General features: G+C 33.1%; 1 protein-coding gene across 3 annotated transcripts in view; it reads right to left on the minus strand.

Moving 5' to 3' along the window:
* Positions 1-19,568, minus strand: part of LOC139496278 (neogenin-like) — a 229,785-nt gene that overhangs the window by 201,969 nt on the left and 8,248 nt on the right. For all 3 annotated transcript variants that reach the window (XM_071284776.1, XM_071284779.1, XM_071284778.1), the window contains 10 exons: positions 19,334-19,481; positions 18,406-18,528; positions 17,210-17,281; positions 7,285-7,439; positions 6,389-6,560; positions 5,261-5,613; positions 4,931-4,967; positions 4,044-4,114; positions 3,185-3,326; positions 2,094-2,192 (listed from right to left, as the gene is read on the minus strand). In XM_071284776.1, the coding sequence (XP_071140877.1) occupies positions 2,094-2,192; positions 3,185-3,326; positions 4,044-4,114; positions 4,931-4,967; positions 5,261-5,613; positions 6,389-6,560; positions 7,285-7,439; positions 17,210-17,281; positions 18,406-18,528; positions 19,334-19,481 (1,372 nt within the window). The remainder of the gene's footprint in view (positions 1-2,093; positions 2,193-3,184; positions 3,327-4,043; positions 4,115-4,930; positions 4,968-5,260; positions 5,614-6,388; positions 6,561-7,284; positions 7,440-17,209; positions 17,282-18,405; positions 18,529-19,333; positions 19,482-19,568) is intronic.

Consider the following 19,568-nt stretch of genomic DNA (forward strand, 5'->3'; position numbering starts at 1 on the left):
TATTTCAAATAGACAGAAAAAATATTACAGTCATTTCTTATAATTTAATTCTAAATTCCATTTTAAACCGTAGAAAACCATGAAAAAACGTTGATGACGTCACGGTCACATGACTAAATTATGTCTATGGGCTCATAACAAAATAACGTCAGCCAGTCAGAAGACGCCTTACATCCAAAATTAAATTATTTCTCAATAAAACTTTATATTTCATGTAGTATTTATTCAGAAACTATTGCAAGTTTTTATTAATAGAATCATACCATGCATATGGTTACAGATATTTGACACTTCAAAAACAAGAAAGGATGTTGTATAGAAAGTAGACTGTTCATATCTTCTGAAATCGGACTAGGACTTCTCTTGAACTGAATTTTAATGTGCGTATTGTTATACGTTTACTTTTCTACATTGGCTAGAGGTATAGGGGAGGGTTGAGATCTCCTAAACATGTTTAACCCTGCCACAATTTTGCGCCTGTCCCAAGTCAGGAGCCTCTGGCCTTTGTTAGTTTTGTATGATTTAAGTTTAGTATGACGTCCATTATCACTGTACTAGTATTCATTTTTTAAGTGGCCAGCTGAGGGACGCCTCCAGTTGCGGGAGTTTCTCGCTGCATTGAAGACCCATTGGTGGCCTTTGGCTGTTGTCTGCTCTATGGTCGGGTTGTTGTCGCTTTGACACATTCCCCATTTCCTTTCTCAATTTTATTCATAAAAAATTGCTGCGGTGACAAATGAAATCCATTGAATAAATAAAAAAAATATTTTACATCAATGTGTAACAGACTTAAGTTCAAGGGCAGATCCACCAATTTTTTAAAGGTCACAGGGTTCGAAATAAGAGCTATCCCGCTTGCCCGAGGCAAGTAAAATCTGCAGCGGGCAAGTGAATCTCATCACATAGTTGTCCGCCGGGCAAGTTGAAATTTTGTGTTTGTGTTTCATTCTATCATGTCAATTAATATAATAATATATGCAATAGGTCTTAACCATTTATTGTTAATGAATTTGTGCCAATAAAATATTTGTATAACTATGTCAGACGTAATTTTGTACGATATACAACTGTGTATTATTGTATTACTATTTTCACCGTCTTTATTTTTTTCATATGCGCATGCCAGGAAAATCGTAAACATCGTAGTTTGTCCCGAATAATTCTATTGGTCAATTCCTATGCGTAAGCCAATGAGCGCCGTCGTTTTAGAATGTTCAGTCGCACTTGCTCGGGGATTTCCGCTACTGATCGTGAAAGGAAGTCGATACAATGATCCAATCAGAACGCGTTTTGCAAACGACTTTTGAGTTGATTTAAAAATGAAAGTAGAAAGAAACAAATGGAAAACTTTTTAGTAAATTATGTCCCCCCTTTAAAAAAACTTAAAGAATCCAACCTCAACAGGGTTGAGCAACAAAAAATGAAGCATATTTTTTACAGGAAATTTGACAATTGGGTCAGTTTCTACATGTACATCTGAAATTTTTTTGTCACTTTTTTTTGTAAAAGTAAAAGTTTTTGTTTAAAAAAGGGTGTATAGAAACTTGAAATCATCTGCCAGGAGAGGTCTAGAATGCAGGATTTGGCACCATTTACCCCAGAGCTTCTGGGGGCCTTAAGCGGCCCCCAGACCCTCGCCGTAAGTGCGACGAGCTATTAGTCGGGCAAGTTAACAGATACAAGGGCAAGTTAATCTAGATATTGACTTGCCCTTTGGGCAAGTCAATGGTCTTTTCTTATTTCTACCCCTGAAGGAGGGGTTTTCCTACCCAGGATAGAGTGAGGTTCTTATCCACAGAACTCCTCCTCCCCTGGATACGCTATTGAGGTTCCAAAGATTTCAGTCAGTCTTTTAGCAGTCTTGTCTGTGTCATTTTGGTCTTTTGTGGATAGTTGTCTCATTGGCAATCATACCACATCTTTTTTTTTATATTTTAATACACATTATAGTTTTTAAAAATTCTTGTAGTTACACTGGTCATTTGGTCCAGTAATTGATGTAATTTCACTGGACCAAACCATTTATTATTGGACATTGCCACATGTCTGACAGACCTTGGTAATGACTAGTGACAAAGTTAATTAATTTGTACCTGTAAGATATGTTGAGAACTTTTCCCATGCTGAGAATATACTTTTACTTGGAAACACCGTCTCAATCCTGAAGTAATACATCTTATCATTTTCCAATCCTGAAACGATGGAAATAATACAAAAATATGGTAAACTCAGAAATTACTGTGAGGTTTTAATTAATGCCAATATGAGTGTTGCAGTAGTTAAACCTTGTAGACAGATCCAACAACAACCACTAAATAAATGGCTCCTTAATTGGGACAGACATATAATAAAGCATGGCGTAGTTAAAAATGTATTTGAGTGCTCTACCCTCCCTTAACCTTTCTTGTTTCCTATTGATTGATTATAAACTCCCTGCCTATTATAAAGCATCTACAATTTATATATCTTTCTTTATTATACCTCAGTTATCATTTTCTATATAAAATAAGTACACTATATTTTCACTATTTTGCAAATTACAAGCTTTGAACTATTGGAATGGTAAAAAATTTCCAACTATTGGACCTGGGTGAAACTATTTGACTCCAAGCGTCATTATATTTTGTGGAATTTGAAATGCAGCTATGCATCTGGAGGACTTTTTGAAAAAAACGCGGGAGTAACGACATCGTGTTTTACCTATTGTATCTAGTATAAGGTTGACGCCAGTGCAAGACATAGCCTTGCATGGCATTTGAACATATCTATGAAGTAAACGTTATGGTTTCCTTTTAATGTTATGATAGTTGATTTATCACCGCCGTTTATTGTCTGTTGTCTTTTTCGATATAATAAAATATTTACTGATATTCGTGAAAAAGTAAGTTTATTGTTCCATCAAATACAAATATTGCCCTCGGCTACGCCTCAGGATAATAGTTGCTCCTCGGAAAAATAAACTTACTATTCCACTCATTCCCAGTAAATAAGTATACAATATTTCATAATGGAGATTTGTTTTACTTGTGCAGTTGCTGTCTTATAGTTCATTCTACATCTTTTGTTCATATTCATTTCAAATTTTTAAAGGTCAGATTAGACTTTCTGATTAGGTCTAAAGTAAAATGTCAAGAACCTGCACCCTTTCCTTTTTTAAACCAAGGAACTATAACTTTATACCTACCATATATGACAGTGCTGTTTTGCCAAACACTTTTTTGGTGTATTGTATTATTATCATCTGTTTTATAATGAATGATATGTTGTGTCCACTTGAGTGGCCAGGTCTGAGTTTCACTGGTATTGGACCATGATATCTCTACTGCCTGTTAAAATAAAAATCTGAAAAAATCAACATTCAGATAATCTAAACATTGCTGCTATATATGAGGGTCTCATAGGGTTATTTTCGTGCTGAATAACGGTAAAAAAATCTTGCCAAATGACGTTAACAGTAACAGTTTGACACTAAAGGTAGATGAAAATACCAGTTTGATCCATGACAGTAAAGGGTGTTCCTACCCTCATAAATAATATATTCCTTAAAACATGAATTAAAGGATTTGAGTGTATATATATATGTCAATGATGGTGGTGTTAATGGATAGCTGTTTATAGTGTCCAGCAGAAAATTAAAGATGTATTCAAGATAAAAACAGGTTCATGTAATACAAAAATGGACTCTGTTTGCATCATTACCCTTAAAATAATAAGATGATAATTATTTTGAAGTTTCTATTTCAATAGTCAATAAACTTTCTAGTTGCTAAAGTTTTCTGCTTGTCGCTTCTTGTTGAAAAAACTCTTGTAATAGCTATTTAGTGAGATCCTTCCCTAGGGTTTCATAGTGACTGAATAAACACACACTAATGCAAAGCATGAATATACTGATGAATGTCATGCTTATATTCACATCTGGTTTCCTTTAAACTGACCTAGCTGGTAACAAATCATCCCCCATTGCTATACACAGCAGGCCCAAGTTTTAATTTTTGATTCTCAAAGCGATACAATGGTTACTACCTACTGTACAGCATACTTACTGTACCAGAATGTTCCTCTACAGTATCTGTTACAGAGGTCGTTGTTGGGATTGATTCTACTGGAGAAGGTGCTAAAATACATGAAAATATTCAACATTACTTATTACATCATGTGTAACCGGAGAGCATGATTCTACTTGTAAAATTGCATGTCTCCACCAGGACTTGAACCCGGAACCTCTGTGTTATAAGGCATGTGTTAACCAACTGAGCTAAAGAAGTACTTCCTTAGCTCAACTGCTTACGGCTGACTGGGTATCTAACACATGTATATTATTTCAAATGTCAAATGCCTCTATATGTTGAATGACTTGTTCTACATCATCACGAAAGGCAAACTTCTAAAAATACCTCAAATCTTTTCTAATTTAATGAACATAAATGAATTTGTTTGAAGCATTCAACTATCAAATAATCAGAAATAGTATATACATCTAATTACATGCTATAGTCCAATTTAGTAAGTCAGGGGTAATACTTATAAAAGGTTTTTTTTTGTTTATTAGTACAAGGATAGAAAATTGAAGGTAAAGTTATATCACTTAGACAATCATTTTTTTCTACTCTTGAATAACTCATTTCCGTGTGGCTACTGCCAGATCTGCGACAAAATTTGCAGGCTCAACAATTATTATGAAATTCAGAAAAAAAAATTATAATTAAGCATGTTTTTCAGGTTGTAAAGCATTTTACTTGTATATTTTATTTTTTGGAGAAGATGGTAAAAGGGAGGTAATTCAAACCTAAAAAATTTAATAAAAATCTTATAAATTCACTTATTCAAGGTAAATATTACTTACATCTTCAAATAAATATAAATGACTTGTATAAACCCTTACTGATAACAGAATATGTAAATGAGATCTGTTCAAATGTTATATACTCACAGACTGAACTGAATCTGTCCTCAGAATTCAAGGTTACCTGAATAAAAAAGGAAAAAATTCTGAGAAAAGTAATAATTGATATCAGAAGTAAAATACATTAGTTGAAACAGCATAACTAATACCAGGGTACATCATGATCAGATGACAACATCAAACCAGATTTAATTCCCTATTTTCTACATATTTTCCCACTCTTTCAGATCATAAGGTGATTTTTGGATGGATGCATTCTATTTTAATAGCTATCTATATATTTTTTAACTCAATTTTGTGGGTCGATCTAATTTACTTTCTAAAATTATTTTTTATCACTAAAGTTTATATGCTTACCACTGGATTAATAATACGAATATTTCTTATTTTCAGCGGTGGCAAATCTAATGTAGTGACCGTCACATTGTCCACATGGCTAAAATTAGATCTACCAAACTGGTTAACAGCTATAACTCCTATGTGATATTTTGTATTGTACTTCAATGAATGAATAACGTATTGAGGATCCACAATATCTGTGACCACAAAATGTTTGTAATCATATTCAAACATGAACTTTTCCCTCCAGCAGTGAACTTCATAGGTCATAGGGAAATTAGCACTGTTGGTGGGAGGGGACCAGTATACACCTATGGAATTATGGGATAGCACTTCTGCTTGAATGTTTTCTGGTGGCCCTGGTGAGGCATCTGTAAAATAAACAAGAATATACATAACACAATAATACCACCATTGGCGATTTTAAGTATCAGTAAACAGGACTTAGACATTTGACAGATCAAAAAGTCTCTTGACAAATTACAACTCATCACTGTAAAGCTGCTGTCCATTATGCCATCATTTTGTTCAGGAGTTTTTTTGTAAAGTGTGATGAAGATATTTGTTTTCATACAACATGTTGTAAAATTCAAAGTACAAAGTATGTGTTGTAATCGATTCAAATATAGCACATACTTTACAATTAACATTGTAACACTCAGCTGATGTTTTATCTACAGAGTACAGAAATTCTAAAAAAAAATTTACATAAAATTCTTTTTATAGAGGTTTTCTTCTTATTACCAAAAGTTCTAAATGGTGCAGTTGAATTAATCTGCATTCAAAAGTTTTAGGAACAACATGAGTTCTATCAGTGCATACCTGCCAACTGTCACTATTTGTGTTGGGATTTCCCCCATGGAGGCTCCTAAATGGAAATTTTAAAAGAGAAATTTGTCCACAGTTTTAAACAAAACAATTAATTTTCAATGGCAATATGCTTGTAAAAGTATGAAGAAGCCTAAATACAACATTAAAATATATGTGAAGGCTCCCTTGAACATGTTGAAGGTTTTGTAGGACTATAAGAGCCATCTTGCATCCCCCATGGGCATTTTGAAAAGTTGGCTGGTATGTCAGTGTCAGAGGATTCTAAATATTTGATAAAAATTCAAACCTAGAGGAGGGAACATCCTTGAATATTACCTGTAACTGTAAAGTTTAATGAAGCTGATGAATCAGTATTGAGTACATGACATTTATACAGCCCGCTGTCTGATGTCTTCAGCTTCCAAAGATGCAGTTTTTTCACCAATGTTGTCTTACCCTCTTCTTCAATTTCAAATTCTTCAAACGAGTGACGACCAGATATATCTATCTGAAATCACAATTAATATCCTAGAATTCATCTAATGGCATTTCTCGATTTTTCTTTACACACAAATATATTTGTTCGTAAATGGACCTTGCCTGTAAACATGGTAAAAATCTTCCAACTAAAAATTATGAAGTAATTCTTTCTTTAACATTATAGCATTGACTAGTAAGAAGATATTCCATATACTTTTAGTTTAAACCTTTGTAATGTTTTCCATTATTATACTAATTTTATAAGCAGTCTTAAGGTGGTACCCAACACTTTCACTAAAATTAATTTGGCTCGTTTAATTTTAATAAAATTTAGTCAAAGTATTTACTTTGACACCTTAACAAAAATATAAAAATTTTAAAAATTTTGAACCAACTGTTTTGCCAGAAAAATTACACTGGTTAAATAGCAATTTGACAAATACCAATTTTGATCATTGAGAAGCTTAATATTCCTTTTACAACACAATGTAATTAAAACGTTTAGCTGACTTTACAGAGTTATCTCCCTGTAGTGTTAGGTACCACCTTAAAATATGAAAATAAGGAGATAATTCTTAGTCGTAAGTAATTTTGTGAAAACGACTCTAGTATTTTACAGCAGATTATAATTCTATATAGAATATTTGGTAAAAGTAGTCACTACTTCATTGTATATGTATTACTGACAGATCATCAAAAAGAAGATTTAAAGAAATGAACAACATATTTTTCATCATTATAAAGAAACCTACAAACCATGCTCCTATCCTTTCGACCTTGAGGTCATCACCTTTTGTTAACAGTATTGACCTTTCACCTTTACCATGATATTTGACTATACACGTCATTGTAACATTGTGGTCGTAGTATGTATTATCTGTTTTATTCAATTCCACACTGATAATGTCTAAAACAATGAAAACATTATATAATATTAAGATATTGTTAATAGTTCTACAGCCACTGAGTAGCAGTGGCAAATCTAAAAAAAAATAAGGAGGGGGGTAGGGGGGGAGCACTGACTGCCTAAGAGGGGAGAGGGACCCTTCACTCATGCTTTAGTGATTCCCTATAAGCTAAATAATAAACAAAATATTCACACAAAAGGAGGCCCAGGTCTCCTATCCCTCACCCAACCTTCCATCACCCCAACCTATTTCTACATCTGAGCATCTGAGTTAATAAATAAGCCAAATGACAAAAACAAGAGGCTCTCAAGAGCCTGAATCGCTCACCTTAATTCTTTTGGTTAAATCTCTCATCAATGATTATTTTGGCTTTTCAATTTATTTAAATGTTTTTTGGATCGTCCTATTTTCTTCAAAAGCCAAAAAAAATAATCATTTTCTCCTATGTTCAATTTTAGCCATAGGAGCTATGTTTCTTGACATACAAGGAAATAAAAAATAAAATTTATACTAGATACTCTGAAACTCATTTAGCATAAGTTTGGCTGAAATTGATACAGCAGTTTTAAAGGAGAAGATTTTTTAAAGTAAGTCAACATGATGAACAAATTGTGAAAAAAGTCTTTAAAGGGCAATAACTCCTTACGTGGTCAATTGACAATTTTGGTCAATTGACTTAATTGAAGATCTTACTTTGCTGAACATTATTGCTGTTTACAGTTTATTTCTATCTATAATTATATTCAAGATAATAAACAAAAACAGCAAAATTTCCTTAAAATTATCAATTCAGGGGCAGCAACCCAACAACAGGTTGTCTGATTCATCTGAAAATTTCAGGGCAGATAGATCTTGACCTGATAAACAATATTACCCATGTCAGATTTGCTCTAAATGCTTTGGTTTTTGAGTTATAAGCCAAAAACTGCATTTGACCCCTATGTTCTATTTTTAGAAATGGCGACCATGTTTGTTGATAGATCACAACTTCGGATACAATTTACAAACTAGATACCCTAAGGAACATTCACTTGAAGTTTGGAAGTATTTGGCCCAGTAGTTTCAGAGGAGAAGATTTTTGTAAAAGATTACTTAGATTTACGAAAAATGGTTAAAAATTGACTATAAAGGGCAATAACTCCTAAAGGGGTCAACTGACTATTTCCGTAATGTTGACTTATTTGTAAATCTTACTTTGCTGAACATTATTCCTGTATACAGTTTATCTCTATCTATAATAATATTCAAGATAATAACCAAAAACAGCAAAATTTCCTTAAAATTACCAATTCAGGGGCAGCAACCCAACAACAGGTTGTCTGATTCATCTGAAAATTTCAGGGCAGATAGATCTTGACCTGGTAAACAATATTACCCATGTCAGATTTGCTCTAAATGCTTTGGTTTTTGAGTTATAAGCCAAAAACTGCATTTGACCCCTATGTTCTATTTTTAGCAATGGCGACCATGTTTGTTGATAGATCATAACTTCGGATACAATTTACAAACTAGATACCCTAAGGAACATTCAGTTGAAGTTTGGAAGTATTTGGCCCAGTAGTTTCAGAGGAGAAGATTTTTGTAAAAGATTACTAAGATTTACGAAAAATGGTTAAAAATTGACTATAAAGGGCAATAACTCCTAAAGGGGTCAATTGACCATTTCCGTAATGTTGACTTATTTGTAAATCTTACTTTGCTGAACATTATTCCTGTTTACAGTTTATCTCTATCTATAATAATATTCAAGATAATAACCAAAAACAGCAAAATTTCCTTAAAATTACCAATTCAGGGGCAGCAACCCAACAAAGGGTTGTCTGATTCATCTGAAAATTTCAGGGCAGATATACCCCAATCAGATTTGCTCTAAATGCTTTGGTTTTTGAGTTATAAGCCAAAAACTGCATTTGACCCCTATGTTCTATTTTTAGCAATGGCGACCATGTTTGTTGATAGATCAAAACTTCGGATACAATTCATAAATTAGATACCCTAAGGAACATTCAGTTAAAGTTTGAAAGTATTTGCAGGGGTTAAGAAATTTTGTTATAGCTCACTAGCCCAGGGCCAATTGGTAGCAGGATTTTACTAGCCCTGTTGGAAGAACTACTAGCCCAACAAAATTGACCTGGAGTATGCCGTACAAATTCAGAGTTTGCTGCAATATACAATGAATTCTATAAACTTAACAATTTTTATCCGTTGTACATGTAGTAGATCTTAGCAAATTGGATACCCAAAACTTATGTCAGCAAAAAAATATCCCATTAGCAGATATATTCAACATGTTCAATTAATCGATAATTCAATATTATGTAATAATGAGTTGACCAAATCCTGAGATGGCACAAGTCTTGGCCACTGCTATACATGGTTATATTAAAGAGGATTGGAGTGATTTTTGAGATACATCATCACGTTTGTGTAAAAGAATTATCAGCTGGTTATATGTAATGCTCATATTTGTTTTCAGTTTTAAAGTTCTATATTAAAATAAATCAAATGACCTCAAATATTTATATGAATAAATATCACCTTTCAGAGTTTGTGTCTTTTATAATTGTTTTATAAATGAAGTGCAGTAATATCCATATTTACATTTATGTATTAGCTAAGCTAATTGTGGGCTATAAATAGATAACAAACTGAGCACAGTCTCTAAACTGAAATTATATTTGTTATAAATTTTACTTCTTCAAAAATCAAATTAATTTGAATATAAATGAAGATAAACATGATTGATGAAATATTATTGCATCAAGTTTAAGTTTTCGTTAAGGTCTTGGTTCTGGAGGCTTCACAGTATGTAAACAAAAACAAAATCGCATCCATAACATGTGCACATGTTACACATTTATATCTATGACAAAAGTCAGGTTTCTGCTGCCAAAAGGGATTCACATTTATATTACAATAAATTATTCAGAAGGAGGTTACTGGTACAATCAGGTTACATTATATTTCTCTGGTTGCATAAGCAATGTACAATACCCCCTGTACTGACAAATCGATATTGAAAGTACGGGATCCACCCCGAGTTATTTGTTCTATTTTAAAACTTTTACAAAATCAGTTCAAATTCTGGGAATCCCGGATGACGTAGTCGAATCTGATTGGCTAAGATAGAATAGTGATGAGGGGATTTTCCACCTACTATTTTGGAAACGCCAAGAATTTTTTGTTACTAGTCCGTCAGGCATATTGGGTTACAAGTTTTGGTTGCCCGAGGCCTAAATGCTGTAGTCCCGGACGTCGGGCTAGTGGATTTTTTAACCCCTGATTTGGCCCAGTAGTTTCAGAGGAGAAGATTCTTGAAATAGTTTACGACGACAGACGACGACGGACGACGACGGACGCCAAGTGATGGCATAAGCTCACTTGTCCCTTCGGGACAGGTGAGCTAAAAATGGTATGCAGGGAGCAGCCTAAAACTAATTGCAACAGAAAATGTTTTAATTCTAATCTATAGCGCTAAGCCCAAAACATACACAGAAAAAAGTCTCATAAAATCTAACTTAAGGAAAACTCAAATTTTGCATTTTAATTTATGAAAATTAACATTGGAAAGGGAGATAACTCTGCAAAAATGAGTCCTTATTTTTGTTAGTTTTTGGTAGATTTTCTTAAATTCATGTAAAATATGATGCTTTGATGGGGTTATAAGTTCGTATTTGACTATATTATATATCTTCTGCTCATGAAATGTACAAAACTGAAGTGTTATGGGTATTTTATTGTTTTTGGTACATTTTTCATTAAAGAAATTGCAAATTTATGGATTTGTGACCATTTTCATTTTGAAATCAAAGCGCTGTAAGCGCTGATGGCAGTTAACCAACAAAGCCTTAAAGGCTGTAAAAGCAATTGCTGCCATGTTAATGTTTGGGGACTTTTATTTTTCATCCACATATATACAAGAATTAAACCTGACATGAGTGTTGTCTAGTTAAAAGTAAGAAGGTTTTAACTTTATATAAATAAAAGACTTTAGCAGAAAGTCATTTTTAATATGTTTTATATTTCACAAGGAGACAACACGTTTACCAGGCTAAAGTTGAGGTCAAATATACATGTGCTGAAACATATAACTCAAAAAGAAATCATCATGGATTATCCCCTGGTAGTGTTTGTAACTTCCTTGGCAATAATTTCCTTTATTGATTTAATTTTAACAATTTTCATTATTAACTTATATTTAACCATTAACACAAATGATTAAGTTAAAACATTTCAACTTTCCAGACAGCAAATGTTGGGAAAGAAATAAAATATCTTACAAGACATAAACATGTAAAGAATAAATGTATATTTCAGCTTAATAAAAATATTTTCATAATGTTACTTTGTCATCATTTTTAAAACTAAGTTCCTAACATTATTGCTCAGTTGATATGTGTCCTTCTGATGCGATACGAGCACAGGCACTTGTTTCTATCCATAGGAAGGTCGATTATACATATAAATAGTTTTATATGGATAGTCGACCTTCCTATGGATAGAAACAAGTGCATGTGGGTACGAGATAACTACAATTCTCATGCAATCCCGAAAAGGGGGGTCATCACAGACAAACATGACATTAAATCGTTATCACTGAACTAGTATATATATTGTACTATAGGGGCCAGCTGAAGGACGCCTCCGGGTGCGGGAATTTTTCGCTGCATTGAAGACCTGTTGGTGACCTTAATTCTGCTGTTGTATGTTTTTCTATGGTCAGGTTGTTGTCTCTTTGACAAATTCCCCATTTCCATTCTCAATTTTATTGTACGAACAAGAACAAACAGCTCTACGTTGCTTTGATATTTATCAATTTTCAGGAAACATTGCGAAAAATGATCTTCAATATTTCGAAAACATGTGAAATAAAATTGCTAACACGGTGGACCGTCGAGTGTCAACAAACGTAGTGGACTTGTTCACTGAAAAGACGAGGATAATGGTTTCATCTGACATTTGTTATGCAAACCCAGTTTTGATCATGATATTTAAAAAGACGTACTTTTTTTCAATCTATGTATTAATAAACTAGAAAATTCCAAATTGTAAATATCTCTTCATCTGGACCGACTTGGCATCTACTACGTTTGGACGGGTCCATTTCATTAGTAAGGTGATCGATAAATATTACGGAGTTTTGACAGAAAAGGAAAACGAACTTATTGTTATGTGTTTTCAACAAGGGTTTCGTTCCGCTAAATTATTTGCGCAAATAAAGTTTGTCTATTTTTAGATTACAGGTAATAATTTGACACTACGCATTAACCTGTGTAGTGATTTTGATTTTACGATAAATGTATGAATGAACGATAATTTTATGAATGAACAAGAGCACCTGACCTCTTAAAGAAACACAAATTAAACATAAAAAATCGTATTTATTAGGAGATAATTCAGTTAAATTTTCAATACTAAATCAACAACTGAAATGAATCCATATTTTGTTGAAACATCGTACGAACGGCGGAAAACGGAATCGCATTTATAAAAATGTACTTTTTTTCACTCGGACTTCTATGTTATTTGATAGTCAAACGGTTGACCCTTTAAATACAAAAATACATCTACAAGAACATATTCTGAAACTTCTTAAATCCACTAACTTTTTTTTAAAGTTTCAAGCTATGTATTGCATAAGAAAACATACATAGGTGTTAAAGAATGACTGACCAGGAGCCTGTTTAACAAAATACTATGGCTTGATCTGGGCGGAGTCTCTGATCTGGGTCACAAAGATGGCCATACACGACGGCATAAAAGCAATTGCTTTAAAAACCAAGGCAACCGTAATTATGAAAACTGTGGCAATGTTGCCTCAACATTAAACATTCATATATAGTACATTCATGTTTATCTAATGATTTATTTATTAAGGCAAATAATTTATATGTTATCAAGGTTTCAAAAGCAATGCATATATCAATGTATATTTTTTATGGTGAGTCTGCAGTGGTACAAGTTCCCAATGATTGCAGTTGTTCTACTTGGTAGTTAACCTTGGTTTTATTTGACTGCTAGAAGTTCAATTTGACGTAGTATGAATATGTTATAGTATGAATGGACTGGTTTCCCTGGAAAGAAAACTGAGTTTGTGTTCTATAGTACAAAAGTTATGAGACACGAATCAGACAAATGTTCACTACAACAGGGATCAAAGATGAGGTCTGACTGACTTGCCCATAGTAAATGTAAATGATTTGTTATTTTGTCCAATACATATGAATATATATAATTTAGGGGTGGGGATCTCAACGGTTTTCAAGTTCTCAAACAGGTAGGGGTAGGCAGAGGATTTAGGGGCAGGGGGCCCGGCCCCCCCTTTTTGAGAAAAAAATTGGTTGCTTATATAGGGAATCACTGGAGCGGGCCCCTCTTAGGTCAGTCAGTGGGCCCCACTTATGAAAATTTCTGGATCCGCCACTGGGGGTAAGGTGACCCTAGGGACTTCCCCTACATTTCATTTTATTTGTTATATTGTCCCATACATGAATATATATGGTTTAGGGTGGGGGATCTCATTGGTTTCCAAGTTCTCAAACAGGAAGGGTAGGGTGACCCAAGGGACTCCCCCTATATTTCATTTAATTAGTTATATTGATCCATACATGAATATATATTGTTTTGGTGTGGGGATCTCGACCGTTTCCAAGTTCTCAAACAGGAGGGTTGGGATGACCACAGGGACTTCCCTTATATTTCATTTGATTTGTTATATTGTCCCATACACGAGTATATATGGTTTAGGGGTAAGGATCTTGACCATTTCCAAGTTCTCAAACAGGAGGGTGAACAGTGACCTCAGGGACTCCCCTATCTTTCATCTGATTTGTTATATTGTCCCATACATGAATATACATGGTTTAGGGATGGGGATCTCAACCATTTTTAAATTCTAAAACAGGAGGGGTGGGGTGACCCCTAGCAACTCTTCCTATATTTCATTTGATTTTTCATATTGTCACAAACATGAATATATATGGTTAAGGGATGTGGATCTCGACCGTTTCCAAGTTCTCAAACAGGAAGGGGTGGGGTAACTCCAGGGACTCCCCTATATTTCATTTTTTATTTATTATATTGTCCTATACTTGAATATATGCAGGGGCGGATTCAGACGGGGGAGGGTTGCGGGCTTGCACCCCCTTAAATTTGCAAAGCATGGGTTGTTCTCAGCTTAATAAAGAAAATTCCCATAATTTTACCTCAATTTTTTTTTAGCCTCGCTCTGCTTGGCGAAAATTTAAGTTTGCGCCCCTCCTAACCTAAAATCCTGGATCTGCCCCTCATATGGTTTAGGGGTGGGGAGCTCGACCGTTTCCAAGTTATCAAACAGGAGGGGGTAGAGTGGTCCAAAGAATGCCACCTATATATCATATGATTTACTTACATTAAGGTATATATAATATAGTTGCATTATTTATGAAAATAAAGAATGAAACTTTCAGCTACTTTAATTGACCCTTCAAAATTGAGAAAAAACAAATAACCCCTCGAAATTGCAGTAATATGTTTACACTTTAAAAGCATCTCACATGCATTATCATCATTTATCATTTATAAAGAAAATTTAGACTGTGACCATGAACATGTATATTGTTAGATATACTGTTCCCAGCTGTCACGTTGTATTGGATTTTTAAATTAAAATTTATCAAAAAGTAATTTTTAGTTTCTGAATAAAATATTTTTTCTGCTTTTTCTTTCTTTTACATATATCTTTTGGTTTACAATACTAGTGTTTATATTCATTTACCATGCATAGATGTATTTTTTCACCTGCTTGGATTTATTTTGTAAATGATCGCCAAACCCGGAATTACCGTTATCCGCTTCCGGAATCGGAACCGATTTAGTAAAATTTTGTCTTCACGGCCGCCATTGTTATGTGTTTACAATGTTGTTTTTGTCAATCAGATACGATTTTACTCGAATTTATACAATATTTGTCGGCGATTTTCTGTATAAAGCTAGCGGTTGAACAAAATGATCATCGCTGTCATGAATAATAATGATAAAAATAAGTTTTTTAAGTGGAGACTTTGGTGAACATGGTGAAAAGGTTTGCAAAGTAATTTCTTATTTTCTTTCAAATGTAAGGCGACTACGTCGGGCGTAGCTAGAAACCAACTATCCTAGTCGAAATTCCGCTTGCAAAAGTGGAAGGTCTCGGACCACCGCTAATTTGTACACCTGCCTCCAAATTGAAAAGCTACGAAAATTTCTTTTTCTAATTTGAAATTGCCGCCAACAGCATGAACAGTTGAATTATATAAGACTACTGACGTAGTTGTACTACGTATTGATGACAAACAATATTCCTACGACTTTTGTCATTTGGGAAATCTAAACTGCTTGTCTTCAGAGATTTTCGGCGATTAAATATTTCATACAATTGTTCTTTGACATCTTAGCTAAAAGCACAAGTCATAATGAACTACACAAGGATTTTTAATAAGCACTACTTCCAATGTGTAACTTTAAAACTTTTGGATAAATCGACGATCATCTAAGGTTTTTCTGGTCATTTTTTTTGTAATCCAGAATAAAAAGTATTAAAAAAGTGTTCAATTAGTTATATATAACATAGTAACAAGCTAAATAATAACAATGGCAAGTATTTCAGGATTTATTGGGTAGAACACAAATCTAGAGTGCTCGCATAATGCAGCTTAACTGCATAAAAATAATGTGAATATTAAGTATTGTTTATATCTGTAAATTATAAGCGTTAAAAGAAACTTTAAACCTCAAAAAGAAAAATATATGCTTAATTATTTTTATTCAATTTGAGATTCTTTACCTTGACATGCTGAAAAGTCTAATAAATGGTCAACTAATGAATGATGAAATCTAGGTTGTAGCTGGATAAAAGATATGAAAACATCTTTAGAGTTGTTTGTTATACGCGAAAGATGGCTAAAATATCAAGAATCAATACATTCTGTTGAACAGAAGTGGTTAAGTTGTAATTTTGAATCAATTTTTATCAATATTTCTGCTTTTTTGCAGAGTTATCTCCCATATCAATGCAAATCTCCATAGGAATTTCAAAATCATGATTTTTAGTTTTCCTCAAGTTAGATTTTATGGGACTTTTTGTTTGGGGTATAATGGTAAAGATTAAAACTTAAAAATCTTCTGTTGAAATTAATTCAAGGTTAGGATAAAATTTATGCTAGATTGACTGGACTACAGGTTTGAATTGGGATCATGATTAAATATTTGAAACATAATGCTAGGTTTGACTACATTTATTCTGTGTCAAGACATCAAAATGTAGTCAAACCTAGTATTATGTTTCAAATATTTAATCATGATCTAAATTCAAACCTGTATCCAGCTTGTAATGAATGTTGTAACTATACGTGCCCCAACTGATAAAGGTTTGTCCTCTGCTTTTGTTTAAGGTGGTACCCAACACTTTCACTAAAATTAATTTGGCTAGTTTAATTTTCATGAAATTTTGTCACAATATAAAAATTTCAAAAAATTTGAACCAACCGTTTTGTCAGAAAAATTACACTGGTTATATAGCAGTTTGACAAACACTTATTTTGATCACTGAGAAGTTTAATATTACCTTAAGAACACGTCATTAAAACGTTCTGTTGATTTTACAGAGTTATCTCCCTGTAGTGTTAGGTACCATCTTAACAAACCTGACATTAGAGTAGAAAACAGCAGAATGCCACCAATTGGTCTTCATCATAGCAAGGAAATTACACACCCGAATGCAGGCTTTAGCTGACCACTGGCTACTACTTACCAAGAGTATCATGATCTTGTAACTGATCCTGCACTGAGGTAGGTTGGATGAAATCGTCTTTTTCATCATCATCTAAAAAAGAGTAACAAACAATGTTCTAAAAATAAAATTTACAATTACATGATATATGTATATTATTTTTTATATTTTTTTTTTATTTACCAGAACATGCAATTGACATGGAGAATTACAAAAACTATAACACATCAAATATATATATGTATATACATTTACTGATATTATTTTTTATATTATTTTTTTATTTTCAAGAACATGCATGAGAATTACAAAAAATATAACTCATCAAATATATGATATTCATACAGTAATATTAGCTATACATTTAAATATCTTTTTATTTATATAAAAAAAAAATTGTTTAAAGTTAATGTATATAATTCAGATATACTAATTTTATGAATTTGATTTGATAACAGCTGTACATGTATATGAAGGAAGAATGGCTTTTACTGTTAGTCATCCAAAAGTCATTTTAACTTATTATTAGTGTTAAATTGGTTAAAATACATTTTGTTTCTGTGATTCTTCAAAATATTCATTTTGTTGTTTCCTCAGAGGTTGCAAATAATTATGGTTACTGTTATTTTTTGAAAAAAACTTTAACTAGATCGTCAAAATCAATCGATTTTTTTTATTCTTTGAAAGAAAGTGTATATTTTATTGTCATGCACCAAAAATTACTGTTAAGGTCATTTGGCAAGATTTTTTTTGGTAATTTCTAATGAAGTATACACATGTACATTTGACATTGTTTTTCATCTAAATAGATAAAGTTCTAGCCAACATTGTGTTACATAGCTACATCTGGTTAGTCTTTAGATCTCATAAACATGTTTAACCCCGCCGCATTTTTGCGTCAGTCCCCAAATCAGGAGCCTCTGGCCTTTGTTATAGTCTTGTATTATTTAAAATTTAGTTTCTTGTGTATAATTTGGAGTTTATTATGACATCCATTTTCACTAAACTAGTATATATATTTGATTAGGGTCCAGCTGAAGGATGCCTCCAGGTGTGGGAATTTCTCGCTGCATTGAAGACCTATCGGTGACATTCTGCTGTTGTCTGTTCTATGGTCGTGTTGTTGTTTCTTTGACACATTCCCCATTCCCTTTTTCAATTTTAGTCTTGAATATTCGTTTTAACCAACAAACTAACTAAGTATGACTATGATTTACCTTTCTGAATCTTTGTTCTGTTTCCCCCAGAAAGTGTTGCTACTAGCCAGTTGGTAGACTTCCCGGTCAAATGTCCAGATTTAGCAGCTATCCGTACTTTATACTGCTGACCTTTATATAGATCTAAAAGGAAATGAAAAGTTCATAGAGAGATAATTTTTGAGAAAGGTGAAAAATATGTTTCCTGCTGTATTTGTTTGCACCTGTCCTAAGGTAGGAACCTGTACCCTTTTCACCAAAATATCTTAAGTGTAAAATAAATCTTACGATAAAAATATCTAGTTGAATTGTTAAAGAATATTTTAGACTTACGATAAATTTTACACTTAAGATTTTTTTTTGAAAGGGCTACAAATGGTCAGCTGTTGTCGAATGTTGTGTGGTTCATAAGTGTTCCTCATTTCTTGTTTTTTATATAGATAATACCGTTTGTTTTCTTGTTTGAATGGTTTTAAACTTAGTCTAGCTAGTCTTTTGTAGGGCCCTTTATAGCTTGCTGCTTGGTGTGAGCAGAGACTCTGTGTTGAAGGCTGTACTTTGACCTATATTGGTTGACTTTTACAAATTGTGATTTGAATGGAGAGTTGTCTCATTGGCACTCATACCCCATCTTCTTATACATGATATATCTATTGTCCTGAGAATAGAACCATGCCCCCTATATAAGAAGTGATGAGTGTTCAGTGCTTTATAACCTCATGTACCTGTTATGATAACTCTAGGGGGTATTAGACATGTTAGAGGAGAAATAAAAATGACCATAACAAGATTGAATTTAAAAAAATATTTCTTTCCCCCAAATGTCTTGTACCATATCAACATGATCAACGGTTAATGAAAAATTGTTTTATCATGTTTATTGTGAGTAAAAAAATGTGTTTGTCATATAAAAAATATTGTCATGCCCCCAGAAAAGATGAGTGTCTACCTGTTATAATATATTTTTGCTTCTTTTTAGTAGTGACCACTGTACACAGTGTCCCTTTCTGTACCCCTTTCTGTCTGTACTGGATCTGGTACCCTGTTATCTTTTTGAAATCATCTCCTCTTGGTAAGCCCCATTTCACAACCAGTTTCTGAAAAATGTGGAAAAATTTGTAAATGTTAGTTTATCTTTTTTGATGAACTGAGACATTGCTTCGCACATATTGTTCATGTGACCT

Source organism: Mytilus edulis, chromosome 11 (genome assembly GCF_963676685.1).
Source record: "Mytilus edulis chromosome 11, xbMytEdul2.2, whole genome shotgun sequence".
Taxonomy (NCBI): Eukaryota; Metazoa; Mollusca; class Bivalvia; order Mytilida; family Mytilidae; genus Mytilus; species Mytilus edulis.